The sequence below is a fragment of the Suricata suricatta genome, chromosome 3 (genome assembly GCF_006229205.1).
Source record: "Suricata suricatta isolate VVHF042 chromosome 3, meerkat_22Aug2017_6uvM2_HiC, whole genome shotgun sequence".
Lineage (NCBI taxonomy): Eukaryota > Metazoa > Chordata > Mammalia > Carnivora > Herpestidae > Suricata > Suricata suricatta.
Window position 1 is genome coordinate 162,014,881 of NC_043702.1, and position 18,418 is coordinate 162,033,298.

Consider the following 18,418-nt stretch of genomic DNA (forward strand, 5'->3'; position numbering starts at 1 on the left):
TGAAATCATATTAATGATTTCATAAGCTGTTTTCTACAGCTTATCTTTTTGCTTGAAATCATATCAATATTACTGATGCTTCTTCCTGATATACTAAAATGAATTATTTCTTTGATGCCTAGAACATACATGAAGACTTTGTTTAAAGGAGGGCATGGATGGTAAATTTTCTGAGGCCTAGAGTGTCTAGAGCAAGGAATTCTTTGTGTCTCCATATTAGCTTACCTCTTCTGTACTGGGAGTCAGCAAACTCGTAAAGGGCCAGGTAGCAAATATTTTAGTCTTTGAAGGCCAGTGGTCTATGTTATCCTACTCAAGTCCATCGTTATAACACCAAAGCAACCTTAACACATAAAAGAATAAGCATGACTGTGTTCCAATGAAACTTTATTTAAAAATCAGGCTGCAGGCTGGCTTGGGCCTGCGGGCCATAGTTTACAGACCCTTGTTCTATACAAATAGAACCTCTGATTTATACCTGGGTTACATGGCTGCCTAAAAAAAACCTGCTAGTTATAGACCTGGGATTATGTGCTGTAAAAATGGAATGTAAGCAAAGCTGTGGATTCAACTCCCAAGAATTATTTATCAGAAATTTTCCCTACATAAATAAGTCTTCTGGTGTGAAGGACAGTTAAAAGCAAAACGCTCACTAGAAGAACTGCACAAGCTGGTAAATCAGCCTGACACAGTGATCCAGATGCTGGTGAGACATGAGCCTCGTAGGTCAGAGACGATTCTTAGAGCAAAAGCATTGGAGTGTACTTGAACTGGTTCCCTGAGCAAATAGTCTCTAACACTTAAATTTTCTTTGGGTTCCTGGAAATGAGGACTTTCAGTTATCTACTTGCATGCAAGTCTTTAGTGTGCGAATTGATTTTTCTTCCGTGGGCCTGTATAATTGTTCCCCCTCATTCTTCTCCTATTAGAAGAGCACTAGACACATTCACTGTTTACCAACACAGAGGGCCTGTGGATTGGGGTCTTCTATCTTTTTAGATCAAGGCCTCTTTTCAGGCTCCAGTTTGAAGGAAACCCAATTCACTTGCCCTCATTTCTTAGTTCTCCAACACAAATATTTGGTGGAAGAGATGCAGATGTATACTTCTAACCGGCCTCTTACTTCGCACGACACAGCAGTAAGTCTCTGAAGAACTTTGTAAAGCACACCCCACCACGGGTTTCCATAGCTCAGCAAGTTTCATTATCCTGAAATCTCCTGGAGAGATGGAATTACATTTTGAAAAGAAACCAATGATCCCAAAAGAATTCCAGCTTTAAAACCTATGATAAAGTCAAAAGGAGGAGGTCCAGAGCAACTTGCCTAGACTGAGAATTATCTGTTACTTGAAAGCGTCAAAAACCTTCTGGTTTAACTGCTTGAACATGAGATTGTTTGTTGGAGAGAATTTCTTGATCATTCTTTTTTGGTTCCACTTATGAAGACAGACGTTACTAGTTATTAGATATTTCCCCCCAACATCCTTAGCCAATTTTTTTATATGTTACTGATAAGATAGATGAGAAAGAGTTTCCTTAGGGCTCTAAATGCAAGATTTCTTGGAGAGGAAATTTCTCCTCAAGGCTAATTAACTAACCCCCATGATGGATAAGAACTTAATGGAACATTATAAGGTTAATATCCACTAAATCACGTTAACAGTTTTGAAAATTTGGATAGGCCCTAGCCATAGTTGTAGAGAAAACAAAACTAATTGAAATATCCTACCATTAACTTCCAGGCTCTTGGAAATTAATGGGTTTATAGAAATATCATTAATGATGACTAACACCTCTATCATAATCCATATTAGTTTAACATCTATTCACATAAGAAATATATACAAGTGTTACACATTAATAGCCTATACTACATTATGAAATAAAGAATGTTTGCATAAAATAAATCTACAACTCATAATTATTTCACCCAGCATATTGATGCTATCTGCATTAATAAAATAGAATTTTATAGTGGCTTTTCAATATGAAACAATTCTTATACTTTCTTCTGTTTTTAAAACTTTTTTTAATGTTTGTTTATTTTTGAGAGAGAGACAGAGCATAAGCAGGGGAGGGGCGGAGAGAGAGGGAGAAAGAGAATCCAAAGCAAGCTTCAGGCTCTGAGCTGTCAGCACAGAGCCCGACGTGGGACTCAAATTCACAAGTCATGACATCATGACCTGAGCCAAAGTCAGACACTTAACTGACTGAGCCACCCAGGAACCCCTACTTTTCCTCTATTTTCTAAGTAAAGTGAATATATTCTTGTCAAAATTTTACTTAGTAACACTGAATAAAGTAAAGAACATTCTGGCTCTTATTTGTCAAAAATACACTATGATTTACTTCTAAAAGATTTTGATTTGTTTGAAATGCTTTTAACCTATCAAGCTTAATTCAGAGGTGTTTTCTACTAATAATTCATATTAACCTTCAGGCAGCTGATGGCTACATGATGTTTTTATACCCAGTAAAGTATTTAGCTGTTCATATAAAGCCAAATCCAAGCTACTTAGAACTTAATGTTGTGTATGCTTGCTACTTGTTTTATACTTGTTTTATTTTTTCTTATATTGAATATATTTTATATTTATTATAAAAGTTTTATTAAATAGAGTAATAATTTAAGCAACATTATATCAGTAGTTAATCTATTTAGCAGTTCAAAATTTGTTGTGTTTGTAAATATCAACTCTATATATTTACAAGACTAGAAATTATAATAATGCTTTAGTTTCAAAAGTAAATTTAAAAAAATATATCAATGGAACACCTTAGTGGTTCAGTCAGTTAAGCATCTCACCCTTGGTTTCAGCTCAAGTTAAGTGTCAGACTCTTGGTTTCAGCTCAGGTCATGATCTCACAGTCCGTGGGTTCCAACCCCGTGTCAGGCTCTATGCTGACAGCAGAGCCTGCTTGGGATTCTCTCTCTCTGCCCTTTCCTTACTTTCTCTCTCTCTATCGCTCTCTCCTTCAAAATAAACAAACATTAAAAAATAAAATAGATATCAACTAATTAGCAGTTATTATATTTTGGCCACAGTGAGACATACTTATTCTTATTTTGTAATTCTTCTTCTTTGTAGAACAAATGTGTTGTAAGTCAATACAATATATACACCATTGAATTTTACTTTCTTCAAAAGTATTTGTTCTCTTATATTGTGGGACTATGCCAAGCATAGAGTTTCAAGAGGCCATAATTATTTAAATTGTTCCATTTTTACATACTCTCAATCTTTAAATAATTTTGTATTGCTCAAATATTATAATGAAATGATGTATTGAATATTGAGCTTAAATTTTTATATGTATCATAAGTTCTCGAATTTGACAGTCTTTTATTTATAAAGTTTAAATAAATTATGAGTTATATATAAATGTTCTGCAATAAATTGTGCTTTGAATGGCAACAGCAAATAAACATTTCTTACTATTTTGAATATTTTACCAACACATGTTTTACTTCAGATTCAGTAAAGTTCAAGGGCATCCAAGTATGAAATAGCTTGTGAGGAAATTCACATTGCTTTCTTAATTTGATTTAGTTGTGGGAAAGGACACTAGTTCAGAAAATAGAACATCATCTTTAATAATTTTGGTTTAAATATAGACATTTAAGTATTGTACATAGGCTAGTAAGGGTGTATATAATTTTCCAAAAGTTTACAAAAGGAGTTGGCATTATAAGATACATTAATTTCCATTGATTTATCTGATCTGCATCTTAATATGTTTTATTATATAGACTTGCTTATGGGAAGCATTGTTAAAAATGCTCAGAAAGGGAAATATGCCCTAAAAAATAGTACATGGAAAACTATGCATTTAGATATTTAGGATAAATGTAACTGGGTATTTTATATAAGTGATAAAGAAAATAGTGCATCAATTGCTGAGAGGGATGTAGTTGACAAGTAATTGTCCAAATAGAAAGAAAATTTAATTCTATGAACAGTAAACTTTTTTGTATACTATTTTTTACTTTGCTTATATCAAAGTAAAACATGTACATAGTTATGTAAATATGTTCAAAGACTTAGAAAGTAATTTGGCATACTCTTGACCCACTTCTCCCCCTTCTTCATATCCAATCCTTTCCAGAGACCACCACTTTCAATTCTTTCATCTTCTACCTAAGTAATATGCCATCTCTTAATTTATCAGTTTTAGATGTTAGCTATTGACTTTCAACTATGGAAGATATGAATTTAGCTCTTTCATACTATTCTCTCCCTGTTTTCTTAAAATAACTTTAAGCCTTGAGTCAACAAATATTCACTTTCTGTATTGGGTTTTGGGGAGTTTTTATTTTTTATTTTATTTTATTTTTATTTTTTTAATATTCATTTTAGAGAGATAGAATGCGATGGGGGAGGGGCAGAGAGCAAGGGAGACTCAGAATCTGAAGCAGGGTTCAGGCTCTGAGCTGTCAGCACAGAGGCCGGCATGGGGCTCCAACCCAAGAGTGGCATGAGCCAAAGTCGGACGTCCAACTGACTAAGCCACCCAGGTGCCTTTAGGGAATTTTTAGAGTGTAGAAAGATTATTTCCTACTAAGCCAAGAAGAGTTCTATGATATTTTCTTTTTGTATAACTTTCTGTATGTCCTGGAGTTAATACTTGTCTTTATCTCCATTTGCTTGATTTTCTTTACACGTCTTGTCAAATTTCCCCATCTTCTATGACAGGCTTTCAGTATAATTTTTATTTCTAAAATGGCATCTCATAGGTAATTGATATGTATTAGATATAGAATTTTAAGTTGAAAGTTTTCCCTACTCTGTTTTAAGCCATTTGTATCTGTCATTTTGTCTGGGGGGAAACTTTCTTGCATTCTTTAGTAATTCTTTTCTATTTTCTGAGATTCTTTTTACTGAAACTTCTATAGTAAGAGATCAAATTCTCTACATTGATCCTCAACTTTTTTAAAAATCTTTTTTCTCCTACTTTTCTTTTATTGTCCCTTTATTTTACTTTTTAGGAGGATTCCTTGATGTTAAATTCCAATTTTTCTCTCAAGTTGTTTCTTCTTCTTCTTCTTTTTCTTTTTTTTGGATTATTTATTTTTGAGACAGAGAGAGACAAAGCACAAGGGAGTGAGGTGAAGAGAGAGAGAGGAAGACAGAATCTGAAGCAGGCTCCAGGCTCTGAGCTGCCAGCACAGAACCCAATGCAGGGCTTGAACTCCTGGATTGTGAGATCATGACCGGAGCCAAAGTCAGACACTTAGCCAACTGAGCTACCCAGGTGCCCCACAAATTGTATTCTTCTGTTTCTGTATTTATTTACTAATGCTTTCTTATTTTTAATTTTTTTTAGAATAGCAGCCTTTACTTCTTAATGGATGCAAAATATTTTTTAATATCTCATAGTATATTTTAGGTATTAATAATACTTTATTCTGCTTCTTGCATTGTTTCAAAGTCCTCTAAAATTTTTTGCTTATTTTTTAAGTTTATTTATATTGAAAGAGAAAGAAAAAAAACATGAGCAGGGGAGGGCAGAGAGAGAGGGAGAGAGAGAGAATCTGAAGCAGGCTCTATACTGCCAGTGCAGAACCTGATGTGGGGCTCGATCTCATGATCTGTGAGACCATGACCTGAACCGAAACCAGGAGTCAGACGCTTAATTGACCAAGCCACCCAGGTGCCATTTTCTCTTACTTATTTGTATCAGTCTCTTTCTTTCAGTTTGGAGGTTTTTCTCAAATACCTACTAATCTTTGACTGTTCATTATATTTGAAAATGAGATGCTGAAATGCTCGGTGAACTCATTATGTACATGAGTAAGGCTTGTTTGATAGCTTTCACCTCAGAGAATGCTTTCTGTGGAGGAGACACTACTCATAGCCTATCAGTTTCCCAACAAAATTCCCTATTCTGCCAACTGTGTTAGTGTTCTGGGAGTTGGGAATGGGGCTGGGTGTCGTATGGACATTCGATATGAAAACTGTCACTTAATGAGTGCCTTAACCCTCGCCCTCTACTATGCCTATTGTCTCCAGGTTTTGCTTTTGTTTTATTTCCCCTCAGAGAACAGACTTCTGAATGTGGAGAGAGAAGAAGAGGGAGGTTCCTGGGGGACACTTGGAGAGGGAGCTTAGAAGCATTGCTTTTATTTTTTTTAATGTTTATTTATTTTTGAGAGAGAGAGAGAGACAAGGTGGAATGTGAGCAGGGGAGGGGCAGAGAGAGGGGGAGACACAGAATCTGAGGCAGGCTCCAGGCTCTGGGCTGTCAGCACAGAGCCCGATGTGGGGCTTGAACTCGTGAACTGTGAGATTATAACCTGAGCTGAAATAGGATTCTTAACTGACTGAGCCCCCAGGAGCCAGAGTGTACTTTAGAGACTTTTAGCCAAGCCCTGTACCTCACTTTTGCTTTCTGAGATATCTGGAGATTTCAGTGCCTGCAGGTTCTGGGTTTAGGAAGGAAGAATAGGACGGAATTTCACTGGTATCCCTATTTCCAGACCCAAAGTTGTCTCTGTTCTCTGTTCCTTTTAGGCCTGGTACCACTCTCATCTGTTTCAAAACATAAACTATAATCTGGGTCACTTCCATCTCCCAGTTTCATTGAAGATGTAGTTTTATAGATGTTTATAGTTCTCCATGTTTCAAGGTAAATCTCTAAGCGGAAAAGATAGGGCAAGAAATGTATCGCTCTGCTGTCTTAAAACTGGAAGTCTCCTAAACGAGTAATTTCAAACTATAGTCTATACAAAGCTTTATAAAAAGGCTTCAGAAATAATAGTGTTATTTCCCAAAACAGAACAGCGAGAACATTTTATTCATACCAGTAGGTCTTCATTTTTAAGTATATTTGAATGTGGGGTGCCTGGGTGGCTTAGTTGGTTAGGTGTCCGACTTCAACTCAGGTCATGATCTTGGAGTTCATGAGTCTGATCCACATGGGACTCTGTGCTGACAGCTCAGAGCCTGGAGCCTGCTTTGGTGTCTTTGTCTCCCTCTCTCTCTGTTCCTCCCTGCCTCGTTCTCTCTCTCTGTCTCTCTCTCTCTCTCTCACAGAAATAAATATTTTTAAAAAATTAAAATATACTTGAATGTGATAGATGGAGAATGAACACAGAAGACCTGGATCCCACCCCCAGGAACCTTATCATGTTTTGGGGAACATGAAACATGTGTGGGAATTACTATGACACTATCCAGAAGACACAGCAAGGACAGTGAGAGTGACAGAGGTGTAATTGTGCACCATATGCATTCAGTGCAGGGAGATTTAACTTACATCTGGAGAGAGAAGGATTTCCAGGCGGAGGTAGCATTTTTGCATGGGACTTAATGTTTGGGTAGGATTTGCACCTAGTTGAGAGCTTAATAAATATTTTCTGAACATAATACTGTTCAACTTTGGTGGTTTGACATTTTTCTTTCTACTTCTGTGAATGGTAAATATTCTTTTCTTCAGTGCGGTATATCAACTGCAATCAGTTTCACTTATTCTTGTCTTAGTTTTCCTGAGAGGAATTAACAAAAACGTTTTTATAGAGAAAATGTACCATTCAATGACAGTTATTGATATAGCCTATAATTACAAAAAAAAATCCTTCCTGTGAGAATTCCATTATATTAATGATGCGTGTATATTATTAAGAACTATAAACATTGAATAATAAGCCTTCAAGTTCACGTGTTCCCAGATGTTATTTTGGGGCTACTAGATTAACAATTTTTCAGAAACATAAGCAGTAATTAGAAATCTTCCATAATTTCTTTCAGAAACAGCACTTGGTTATAATTCTTTCATTTAAAAAACTTGTAAGAAAAAAAAGGTGTCAGAACCATTGACATTTTCATAGCTTGACAAAAATTAAGCTTAATTAAAATGAAATATTTGTGGCTCAAATTAAACTGCAATTAATGTGTTTTCTGGCACTGCTTGAAGGATAAGATTAAAATGGTGTTGTTAGCAGACTCCCTGCCGCGAGACTAATTTCTTGATTTTTATACCGCACAGTATCACACACATTCTCAGAGCAAACGAGTAAACCAACAAGTAAAAAACATTGTTTGATGAAAATGGTATACAGAGGAGATAAATTGGCTTTTATGAAGGCCAGGCCATATTACTTTTATTCTAAGATCTGATGACTGGTTGATTCCAAGGGTAAGATTTGCACTTTGAAAGCCACAAAAATAAGTGGAGAATTGCCCTTCATTTTACTTAGCTATGCCTTTTAAATTCGCCAGTTTATTGTTTCAGGCGTGTTTGCATCTTCAAGAAGTAATTAGAAAATGAGCTAGATACGTTAGGCAGAGGCCTCCCTCCCAGCTAACCAAGAAATAATAATAAGCCCCACCACAAAAACTTAGATGTGAACAATTTCCAGGAAAGTGGAGGGGAAATGCATCTGTTTTTCCTTTTGGAGGAGGTTCGCGTCTTCTCACTGGAACCCGCAGTCAAAACGAAATAAAAAACAAAACCCAAAACCTAACCGTGACAAAAGTTACTTATGGTTATTAAAAAATATTCTCCAGCTGCCACTTACCCAGATAATGCATCAAGCATTATTTCTATCTGAATATTTTTCTGGCTAATTACTTTTTGACATCAGACACCATTTGTGGTCGAATGAAAGAAAGAAAGAACCATTATTAATAGTCCTCTATTTCTCCAAATGTCTCTCTTGGGCAGTGCTACTTAAGGGATGGAAATGCACCAGTGGGAATTAGAAATTATGGGCCAGGCCCCCATTCTCTGGCTGACCTGTTGCACACGTCTTCCTGGGGAGCCGGGAAGGTGTCGATGCATGTTGTGTGGTGATAGCATTAGGCTAAGGCGGTGCCCGGTGATGAATGGAGCTCTGTGCGCATGCGGCAAGGCCACGGCCTTCCTTTGGCGCTGCCTCCAGAGAAAAGGCAATGAAGATAAGTTATGCAGTGGCCTCCCCTCCAGCAAATGGAGGCACGGGAATAAGTTCCATCACAAAACTTGCTTGATGCTCGCCTACGTTCTGCACAGCTAATGCCAAATATGTTTCAGACATCAGAAAATGTTGCCCTCCAAAAATCTTAGAGCAGATAAATCGATCTTTTCAGGGTAGCTTAGTGGGTTTGGGTTGCTTGAAATGACACTAATGTTGTAGTGACAAATTTGGTGGTTGTAGTAATGCTCTTAGTTTGTCCTCTCATTTTGTTCAAATTTGTTCTCAAATGTCATATGAGAGCAGTGTTTCCTGACCACTTGATTTGAAATTGCAAACCCGTCTCCCTTTCCGGCCTCATTTTCTTTCACAGAACTTATTATCTGACTGATTTATTTGCTTATTGTCTCTGGTTACTAGAAATTTTAATGTTTTTAAATGTTTATTTATCATCAAGAGACAGAGACAGAGCATATCATGGGAGGGGCAGAGAGAGGGGGAGACACAGAATCCGAAGCAGGCTCCAGGCTCTGAGCTGTCGGCACACAGCCTGATGCGGGGCTCAAACTCATGAATCATGAGATCGTGACCTGAGCCGAAGTTGGACGCTCAACTGACTGAGCCACCCAGGTGCCTCAGTTACTGGAAATTTAAGTTTCATGAGGATAGGAATGTTTGCCGGATGTATTCTTTGCTGTAACCTCACTGCCTAGAGTAGCAGTTGGCCTAAGAAGGAAGGAAGGAAGGAAGGAAGGAAGGAAGGGAGGGAGGGAGGGAGGGAGGGAGGGAGGGAGGGAGGGAGGAAGGAAGGAAGGAAGGAAGGAAAAGAGAGAGAGAGAGAGAGAAGGAAGGAAGGAAGGAAGGAAGGAAGGAAGGGAGGAAGGGAGGAAGGGAGAATGAATAAATGAATGAAACCAATTCTCAAAAGAACAGAAAGAAATTAAATAAATATGATAACTCCTGTTAATAAGATGAAAATCTATGTTTAGTTGAGGATTATGAGAATTGTTCATTCAAGCTTCATTTATACATTATTTTTAATCTCAGTGAAATTATACTGAAATGAAAACCTTTTCGTAAGACCACAATGTCAGGTTATAATTGATATATGGTTTGTGTTCATGAAAAGTTACTTACAACTTACTCTGTCAAGCGTAGTAAACAGTACCATGAATCCCTCAGTTCATATTTTTATTCGTGCTCTCATTCATTCATTAGTTCATTCGGCATAACTTGTGTCCCAGGAGGCCTGTACCTTCTGTAGAGTATTTGACCCCATTCAACAGCGAGTGCACCACCACACAGCTTGGCTGTGCAATAGGCGCCCAGCGGGTCCTCGTGTTTGACGTGGTGATGCCCCAGAAAGTCCGTGTGAACACTCAACCAGTGAACTCTGAAGCTCTGCTCTGAAGGAGAACATAGGAACAAGGTTCCTGAGAACCTTGCGGCCCACATTTTTGTCAACTAACCAATATATAACACTGATTTTATGTGTTTCTGTTTAAGCTTCTTTAATAAATATTGTGGATTCATTAACACCTGCCTGCAGGCTGACAGCATTAGAACTCACACCTGAATGCAAGTTACCGAACATCGTTTCTCCCCAAGGAACATGGTAGCCTTTTGCACCTGGGAACACTAGACAGCAATGCAGCTCTGTGCTTGGGGTCCATTTTACATGGTGAAATCACCAACAAAAAGCACAAAAAGGTGCAAAAGGTGTCACTGAAATTCGAACTCAAAGGGACACTTGTTTACAGCATGACACCTAAAAGGAGAAAGCAGGCCTCTGCTGGGCGTGTGCGTCAGGTCTCAGCCCTTTGCCACCCTGCTTTTATGTGCGGTGAGTAAAAGCACTGTGAGCATGGATTAGGGGCTGACAGATAAACTTAGTAAGTTTGCAATGAAGGAATCTGAATAGTGATGATCAATAAAGAAGTCATCATTGAACACATTGCTCTATAGCCTGTAGACTGGTGAATCCGGGCATTATCATCTTTGCAAAACGTGGTCACGATGAGAAGTCCTGTATTTCCATTCACCAGGATTCATCGAGTCTTGATGGGCCAGGCACTACACTGGCACTGGTGATGTAATGTGCAAGACCAATACCCTCTTGTTCGTTTTCCTTGGAGCCCATGGATGAGTCTCCGTTACTCACTTTCCCCTTCTCTCTTCTCTCTTTTCCTCCTCCTCCTCCTCCTTCTCTCTCTCTCATACACTCACTCTCCCTCTCTCCCTCTCTCTCTCCCTCTCTCTCTCTCTCTTTCTCCCACCCCTCCTGATTTCTCTGTCTCTCCCCCAAATACTTTTAGACTCAGGCTACTGCAGGTACAGAGGGACCCAGATATACCATCTACCAGCTGGAAAAGGAAGGGTTCCAGAGAGTGGAGTGGACATTCGGAGGACTCTTTGGTGATAGGGAAAGGCATGCAGTTTCCATCTCCTTCTCTTGGCTTCTAGGGCAACAGGGTTGAACGAGAGGGTAGGGAGATGCTATCCCAGAAGGCCCAAACTTTGAACAGATTCATGGCTTCCCAAGGCCACGTGTGTTTATTCATCATTCAGTCATTCCTTCAGCCAAATAATATTACCAAGCCCCTGCATCATATGACACACTGTGCTAAACCTCGGGAATACGGGTGTGAGAAGAGTGTGAGCGGTCTCTTTAGCTCTTTCCCCTCTCAAGAATTGTCTAGGTACCAAATTACCTAGAAGCATACAGTTTCTTTCCTGTTAAGAAACACATAGAATTTAGGAATGCCACAATCCGAATTTCAGTTGCTCTTCCCCGCTCTACATGGCTTTTCCTTTAGCCATTCTGATATTCTCTGAGCGGTTTTGTAGCACATTTTCCAGCGCACTAACCATATGCAAGCCCATATTTCCCCGTTAGTGCCAGTGTCGTATAGCCTTCCCTCTATCTAAGATGGGCTGTCTCTGTATATGACAGTAATGCTCCTGGAACCTCTTCCTCTGGTATCATTAGCTTTGTCACCAAACCAACTAAAAGGCAACAGGTCATTCTAACTATAGCATTGTACCTAGTGGGATGTTCCATTTCAATGACTCTTATTTGGATGACATTTTTACTGTTTTTAGTTGAAAGTAAACAGATGAGGCTGTGCAAATATATTTCTATATATAGATCTATTCCTTGTAATATATCTTTATATCCTATATCTCTTTTATGATGGCCGTAATACATATCCACCATTACACCATGAACTGGTCCAACAAGACAGTCCACTGTTTATCCTTCACTTTACACATCTGGCCATACATTTTCTGCCTGTTCATTTATAACCAAGGCTATAAAGATGGAGGAGGAGCATGAACTAAATAAAAGAAAACAGATAAGGGGCACCTGGGTGGCTCATTTGGCTGGGCGTCCAATTTCAGCTCAGGTCATGATTTCGCAGTTCATGAGTTCAAGCCCCACATTGGGCTCTGTGCTATCAGCCTGTCAGTGCAGAGCTCATTTCCAATCCTCTGTCCCCCTCTCTCCGTCTCTCCCCCTCTCACGCTTTTACCAAGATATATAAATATTTTTAAAAATAGATAAAACTATAGAAGATAAATATATTAAGAAGAAATACATAAAAATGGAAAAAGAACCAATAGAAACTCAAATATATAATGTTAGAATTCAGATGTGCCCACATTGAGATAAATGGAATGTGTATACCAAAGTCAAATACAAATGCCCTTAGAATGAGCAACTATTTCACAACTCTTCCCCTCCTCCCCAAAATAAGGGCACCTGAGAGTTTCATAGTTTGAAAATAGTGACCATTTATGAGGCACCTGCTATATGCCAGGCATGGTTATAAATGCTTTATATGTAGGGACTCTTGTATTCATTGCAACAGGACTAGGAGTAAAGTATTATTATTTTCGTGTTATTTCATCTCTTTCAAACGAGGAAACCAGAATTGCAGAGGTTATATTAGTTGTCCAGGATCACAGAGCTCTTAAGAATGAAGCTGGATTTCAAACCAAGGCAGTCTGGCTCCAAAGCCATACTGCCTCAGAAGAGAATCCCAAGAAAGTTTTCAAACAATGCTTAGTTACAAAATGCTTGTTTATCTACACAATTGTAAATTGCGCCTGTTGTTTAACTCTCCCACTGACGTGTGAAGCCTCCAGCTCCCATCAGCTGGAAGCTGACTAGTGCTTCAAGGACACGCAAAGCGTAATGTAATATACAAATGAACCCAATGTCCTTTCCATGTTCAGACTAACAGTGCATCCTGAACTCAGCGTCAGCTAAAAACGGGTTCCTTAAGAGCATACACACATGGTTTAGTTGAAAGAGTGTATGATCAAAGCTTTGAGATTCAGAAGAACACAAATATAGAGAACCCTTAGGGTGCTTTCCTGAAATGCAGAGCGAACAGGGAAAAGCCAAGAACTCCTTCAGCTTGTAATCATATTTTGCCAAACCTGTAGAAATGCTCATGCCATCATAGAATCTTCCACATGTAATGAGAGCAAAGTTGGTGCAGGAGTAATGTCAGGATATCTTTTGAACCCATCTATGAACTTTTGTTCAAAGACTATGGAAGATCTCAAGTGCAAGCTCGACGTACCTGTGGTCTCATTCAGGAAGTATTTTCAGTTAAAATAGTATTTAGCATTCTGCTGAAAGTTCTTTTTTAAGATCTAAGATAAAAGACTTTGCGATGCTTTAAAGTTGAATATTTTAAACGCATGTTAAGCCGAAGAGTATGTGCACAGCCTCCGATTTCCATCCGATCTCAGAGGCTGTGTTCACTGTGGTGTATCAGCACTGCCCTGCTTACCAACATTCACGGCGGTTGTTAAAGGACTCAGTTGTGAGTACCTGGTGAAAAACCTTAAATAACTACAGCCCAGTTGCCAACCTAAAGTAATCTTACACTTAGAGGGTGAGTGGCCCCGGAAATTTGCTCTTTGTCATTTTGACTTGGGCTTGAAAATGGACTTGGGCTGCATTCCAGCTCAAAGAGCCGTTCACTTCCAAAGACTCCTAAATTGTCCCAAGGAGCTCATTTTAGCAGTGGATTATTTGTGTTTGGCTGGGCATCCTAATAGCAAAAGCTGTCTGCTTTGGCAAGTGAAGGCTGTGGCAGGATTTAGAATCACTATCCCCAGTGTTTTTCTTGATGAGGTTATTTTTCAGAAAAGCAGCCCCCCACCCTCCATTTAAAAAGTGACACTGCCTGAGTGTTGTGCAGGTGGCTTTCTTGAACTCGTAAAGGGCTCCGCATGGCACGGTGGCCTGTTTTATGTATCAGAGGCAAATTTTAAACAAACGAGAAGCAAACCGGGTATTGACCAAAACCAAAGCTGCGTTAGTGGCATATTCATCTCTTCCTATACCCGACGTAGCAGTTATTGGTTGACTAGGGCTAAGCAAGAATCTGGAGGTTTAAGTTTAAAAATAAGAATGATAAAGAATTTGTGAAAAATTTTCAGGGGATATAGAGCATAGGACCTTGAAGAATTGACACTTGTTTATCTACACAATTGTAATTTGTACCCATTGTCTGACTTTCCCCCTGGTTTTGGTTACCATCAGCTGGAAGCTAACTAGTAACTACTAATGAGCAGGTAACGCTTCATTCATCATATTAGAGGAGTCGGAAATTAAGCACACAAGAAGATCCACAGGTATGAAGGAAGGAAATGTTAGAATTTCTACTTATATTTAGTTTTACCCCATTTATATACCTGTTTAACATTACATTTTACTAACACAGTATTATACATGTAGAATTTAAAACAAATAACTAGGCATAGATTAAAGAGTGCTTGCTCAAAGTATTTTTACTGATGGTGGACATGAACAAAAATTTTTGAGTCCCACTTTCCTGCATTATTGCCCCATAATTAGTCTCTTATAGGTGTCAATGGAATTTGTGTCATTTACTTTTTAAAATAATGTGGTGGGCAGAATATGAATAGACTTTTGCCATTGAAGGAAAAGGGAAGAAAATATTAGTGCTAAGTGCTGACCCTTTATCCTGGTTAATCCTCACAACAGCCCTATGCCATCGATGTCTCCATCTTATGGCTGATGAAGCACAATGAGCTAGGAAGTGCTTCCTGTGCTATTATTTTCCGGAATAATTTGAAGAGAATTGGTATCAGATCTTCCTTGTTGGATAAAACTCACCAGTGAAATCATCTGGGCCTGCTTTGGAAGATTATCAATTATTGATTCAAATTTTAAAATAGATATAGGCCGTGGGGTGCCTGGGTGGCTCAGTCAGTTGGGTGTCCAATTTCAGCTCAGGTCATGATCTCATGACTCATGGGTTCAAGCCCTGCATTACGCTCTGGGCTGACAGCTCAGAGCCTGGAGCCTGCTTCAGATTCTGTGTCTCCCTCTCTCTCTGACCCTCACCCACTCACAGTCTTTTTCTCTCTCTCAAAAGTAAACATTAAAAAATTTATATATATATAAATATATGTATATTTATATATAAATGTGTTTGTCCCTATTCAGATTGCCTATTTCTCCTTGTGTGAGTTGTAGTAAATTGTGTCTTTCAAGAAATTGGTCCATTTCACCTAAGCCATTAAATTTGTGATCATATGTTGTTCATAATATTTCTTTATCATCCTTTTAATGTCTGTGGGAATAGTTGGGATGGTCCCTCTTTCATTTCTGATAGTAGTAGTCTGTGTCTTCTCCTTTTTTTCTTAGCCCGGCTAGGTGTTTATCAATTTTATTGATTTTTTTTTTCAAAGAACTGGCTTTTGGTTTTGTTGATTTTCTCTGTTGATTTCCTGTTTTTTTATTTTATTGATTTCTACTCTGATTTTATTTTCTTCGGCTCACTTTGGATTTAATTTCTTCTTTTCCAGTTTTTTAAAGCAGAAGCTTAAATGAGTGGTTTTAGATCTTTCTTCGCTTCTGCTATATGCATTCAATGCTATCAATTTCCCTCTAGGCATGCTTTTTCCTTCATCTTACAAATTTTGATATGTTGTATTTTAATTTTCATTTAATGTGAAATATTTTTATTTCTTTTGATGCTTATTCCTTGACCCACATGTATTTAGAAGTATCTTGTTCAATTTCCAAATATTTGGGAATTTTTCAGCTATCTTTCTGTTATATTCCAGTTTAACTCCATTGTGATATTGGCGTGTATGTTGCATGACATTTAACTTTTAAATTTGTTGAGGTATATTTTATGGCCTCGAATGGTCTGTCTTGGTGAATGTTCCATGTGAGCTTAAGAATATATTGGCTGAGGGCACCTGGGTGGCTCAGTCAGTTAAACGTCTGACTTTGGCTCAGGTCATGATCTCACGGTTTGGTGAGTTGGAGCCCCACGTTGGGCTCCGTGTTGACAGCTCAGGGCCTGGAGCCTGCTTCAGATTATGTGCCTCCCTCTCTTTGCCTTTCCCTTGCTTATGCTCTCTCTCTCTTTCTCTTTTTCTCTCTCTCTTTCTCTCAAATAATAATAATAATAATAAACATGTTTTTTTAAAGCATATGTTGGCTGTTGTTGGATGAAGTAGTCTGCAAATGTCAGTTAGAGCTGATTGATAGCTGTTCTTTTCCATTGTAGGCTTACTGACTTTCTGCCTGCTGGGTCCGTCAGGTACTTAGAAGGGGGTGATTACTACAGTGACTATTTCTCCTTCCAGTTCTATCCATTTTGCTTCATGTGTTTTGATGCTCTATTGCTAGGTATATACACATTAAGGACTGTTATGTCTTCTTTGAGAATTGACTCCTTTATTACGAAACACCTGTGTTTATCACTGATAATTTCCTTACTCTCAAGTCTATTTTGTCTGAAATTCATATCATTACTCTAGCTTTCTTTTGATTAATGTTAGCATGGTATATCTTTTCCATATTGTTACTGTTAGCCTGTGTGTGTGTGTGTGTGTGTGTGTGTGTGTGTGTGTGTGTGTGTTTTAATTTAAAAAGGGTTTAGGGGCACCTGGGTGGCTCAGTTGGTTGAGTGTCTGACTCTTGATTTCAACTCGGGTCATGATTCCAGCGTCATGAGATCAAGCTCTGCCTTAGGCTCTACACTGAGCATGGAGTCTGCTTAAGATTCTTTTTCTCTCCCTCTGCCCCTCTCCTCTGCTTGTGTGCACTCTCCCTCTAATAAAAATAATAAATAAATTAAATAATTAAAACAAAGTGAGTTTCATGGAGCCAGCAGGTAATTGGATATTGTTTTTTGTCCACAGTCTTTGCCTTTCATTGGTATATTTAGACTAGTCACATAAAGTGATTGTTAATATAGTCAGATTAATATCTACTATATTTGTAACTGTTTTTCATCAATTACATTGTTCTCATCAATTACGTTATTAGTGTTGTGTTTCTGTTCTTGCTTTCCACTCTTTCAGGCTTCTCTAGTTTCATTCAGCATCTGATATTATTAAGGAAACAAAAAATTACCTACATAATAATAAGGGAAAGAGTATCAAGTAGCCTAATCAGCACATTCTAGAATACTTCGGTCAAATGCAGAGAACTAGCTGAGATGTAAGAGATAAAGAAACCGCAGACTCCACCATTTACATTTTTATCAGTTTGGTAAACTGCTACTTCTAGACAGGCATTCAGACTATGAAAGTGGTTTACAAGACAGATGCAAAGATGATTTTGAAAGGCTGGAGAGTGAGGCCTTTGGAGGAAGAGCAGTCCGTGTCTGGAGAAGAGGAGGCTGGAGGCCCGTTGAACAGGTCTCAGGCAGGTGAAGAGTATGCCCTCTGACTTCATAGAGCACAAGGCCAGAACATCAAGAGCTCCATCCCTATAAAACTAAGACTGAAAGTGTGCAAAATATCAAACACAACAGGATTGAATAATTATTCTCATGACTGGGTTATCTGTTGGTGGGTCTGTAATGTTTGGGTGAGTAATAAAGACATGTTATACATAATTATGTATTCCATATAGTTTAGTTTCTTGTAATTATTTCAGCAGAATCATTGATTATGTTTAAAATTTTTTAATTTTTTATTTATTTTTTGATTGATTGATTTTTTAAATAGTTTATTGTCAAATTGGTTTCCATACAACACCCAGTGCTCTTCCCCACAAGTGCCCTCCTCCATCACCACCCTCTGCCTTTCCCTTCAACCCTCAGTTCATTTTCAGCATTCAATAGTCTCTCAAGTTTTGCATCCCTCTCTCTCCACAACTCTCTTCCCCTCCCCCTGGTCTTCCATTAGGTTTCTCCTGTTTTCCTGTTAGACCTATGAGTGCAAACATATGGTTTCTGTCCTTCTCTGCCTGACTTATTTCGCTTAGCATGACACCCTCAAGGTCCATCCACTTTCCTACAAATGGCCATATTTCATTCTTTCTCATTGCCATGGTAGTACTCCATTGTGTATATATACCACATGTTCTTGATCCACTCATCGGTGATGGACATTTAGGCTCTTTCCATGTTTTGGCTATTGTTGACATTGCTGCTATGAACATTGGGGTACATGTGCTCCTATGCATCAGCATTTCTGTCTCTCTTGGGTAAATCCCTAGCAGGGCTATTGCTG

At 38.4% G+C, this 18,418-nt stretch overlaps 1 protein-coding gene across 2 annotated transcripts in view; it reads left to right on the forward strand.

Moving 5' to 3' along the window:
- SPATA17 (spermatogenesis associated 17) overlaps nucleotides 1-18,418 on the forward strand; it is a 179,400-nt gene that overhangs the window by 153,861 nt on the left and 7,121 nt on the right. Inside the window, exon 10 of one of the 2 annotated variants that reach the window (XM_029935653.1) lies at nucleotides 14,457-14,513. The exons of the other annotated variant lie outside the window; for it this stretch is intronic. Within the exon in view, the coding sequence (XP_029791513.1) occupies nucleotides 14,457-14,471 (15 nt within the window). The 3' untranslated portion in view covers nucleotides 14,472-14,513. Of the gene's footprint in view, nucleotides 1-14,456; nucleotides 14,514-18,418 lie in introns of those variants that run through there. 2 annotated transcript variants of the gene reach the window in all.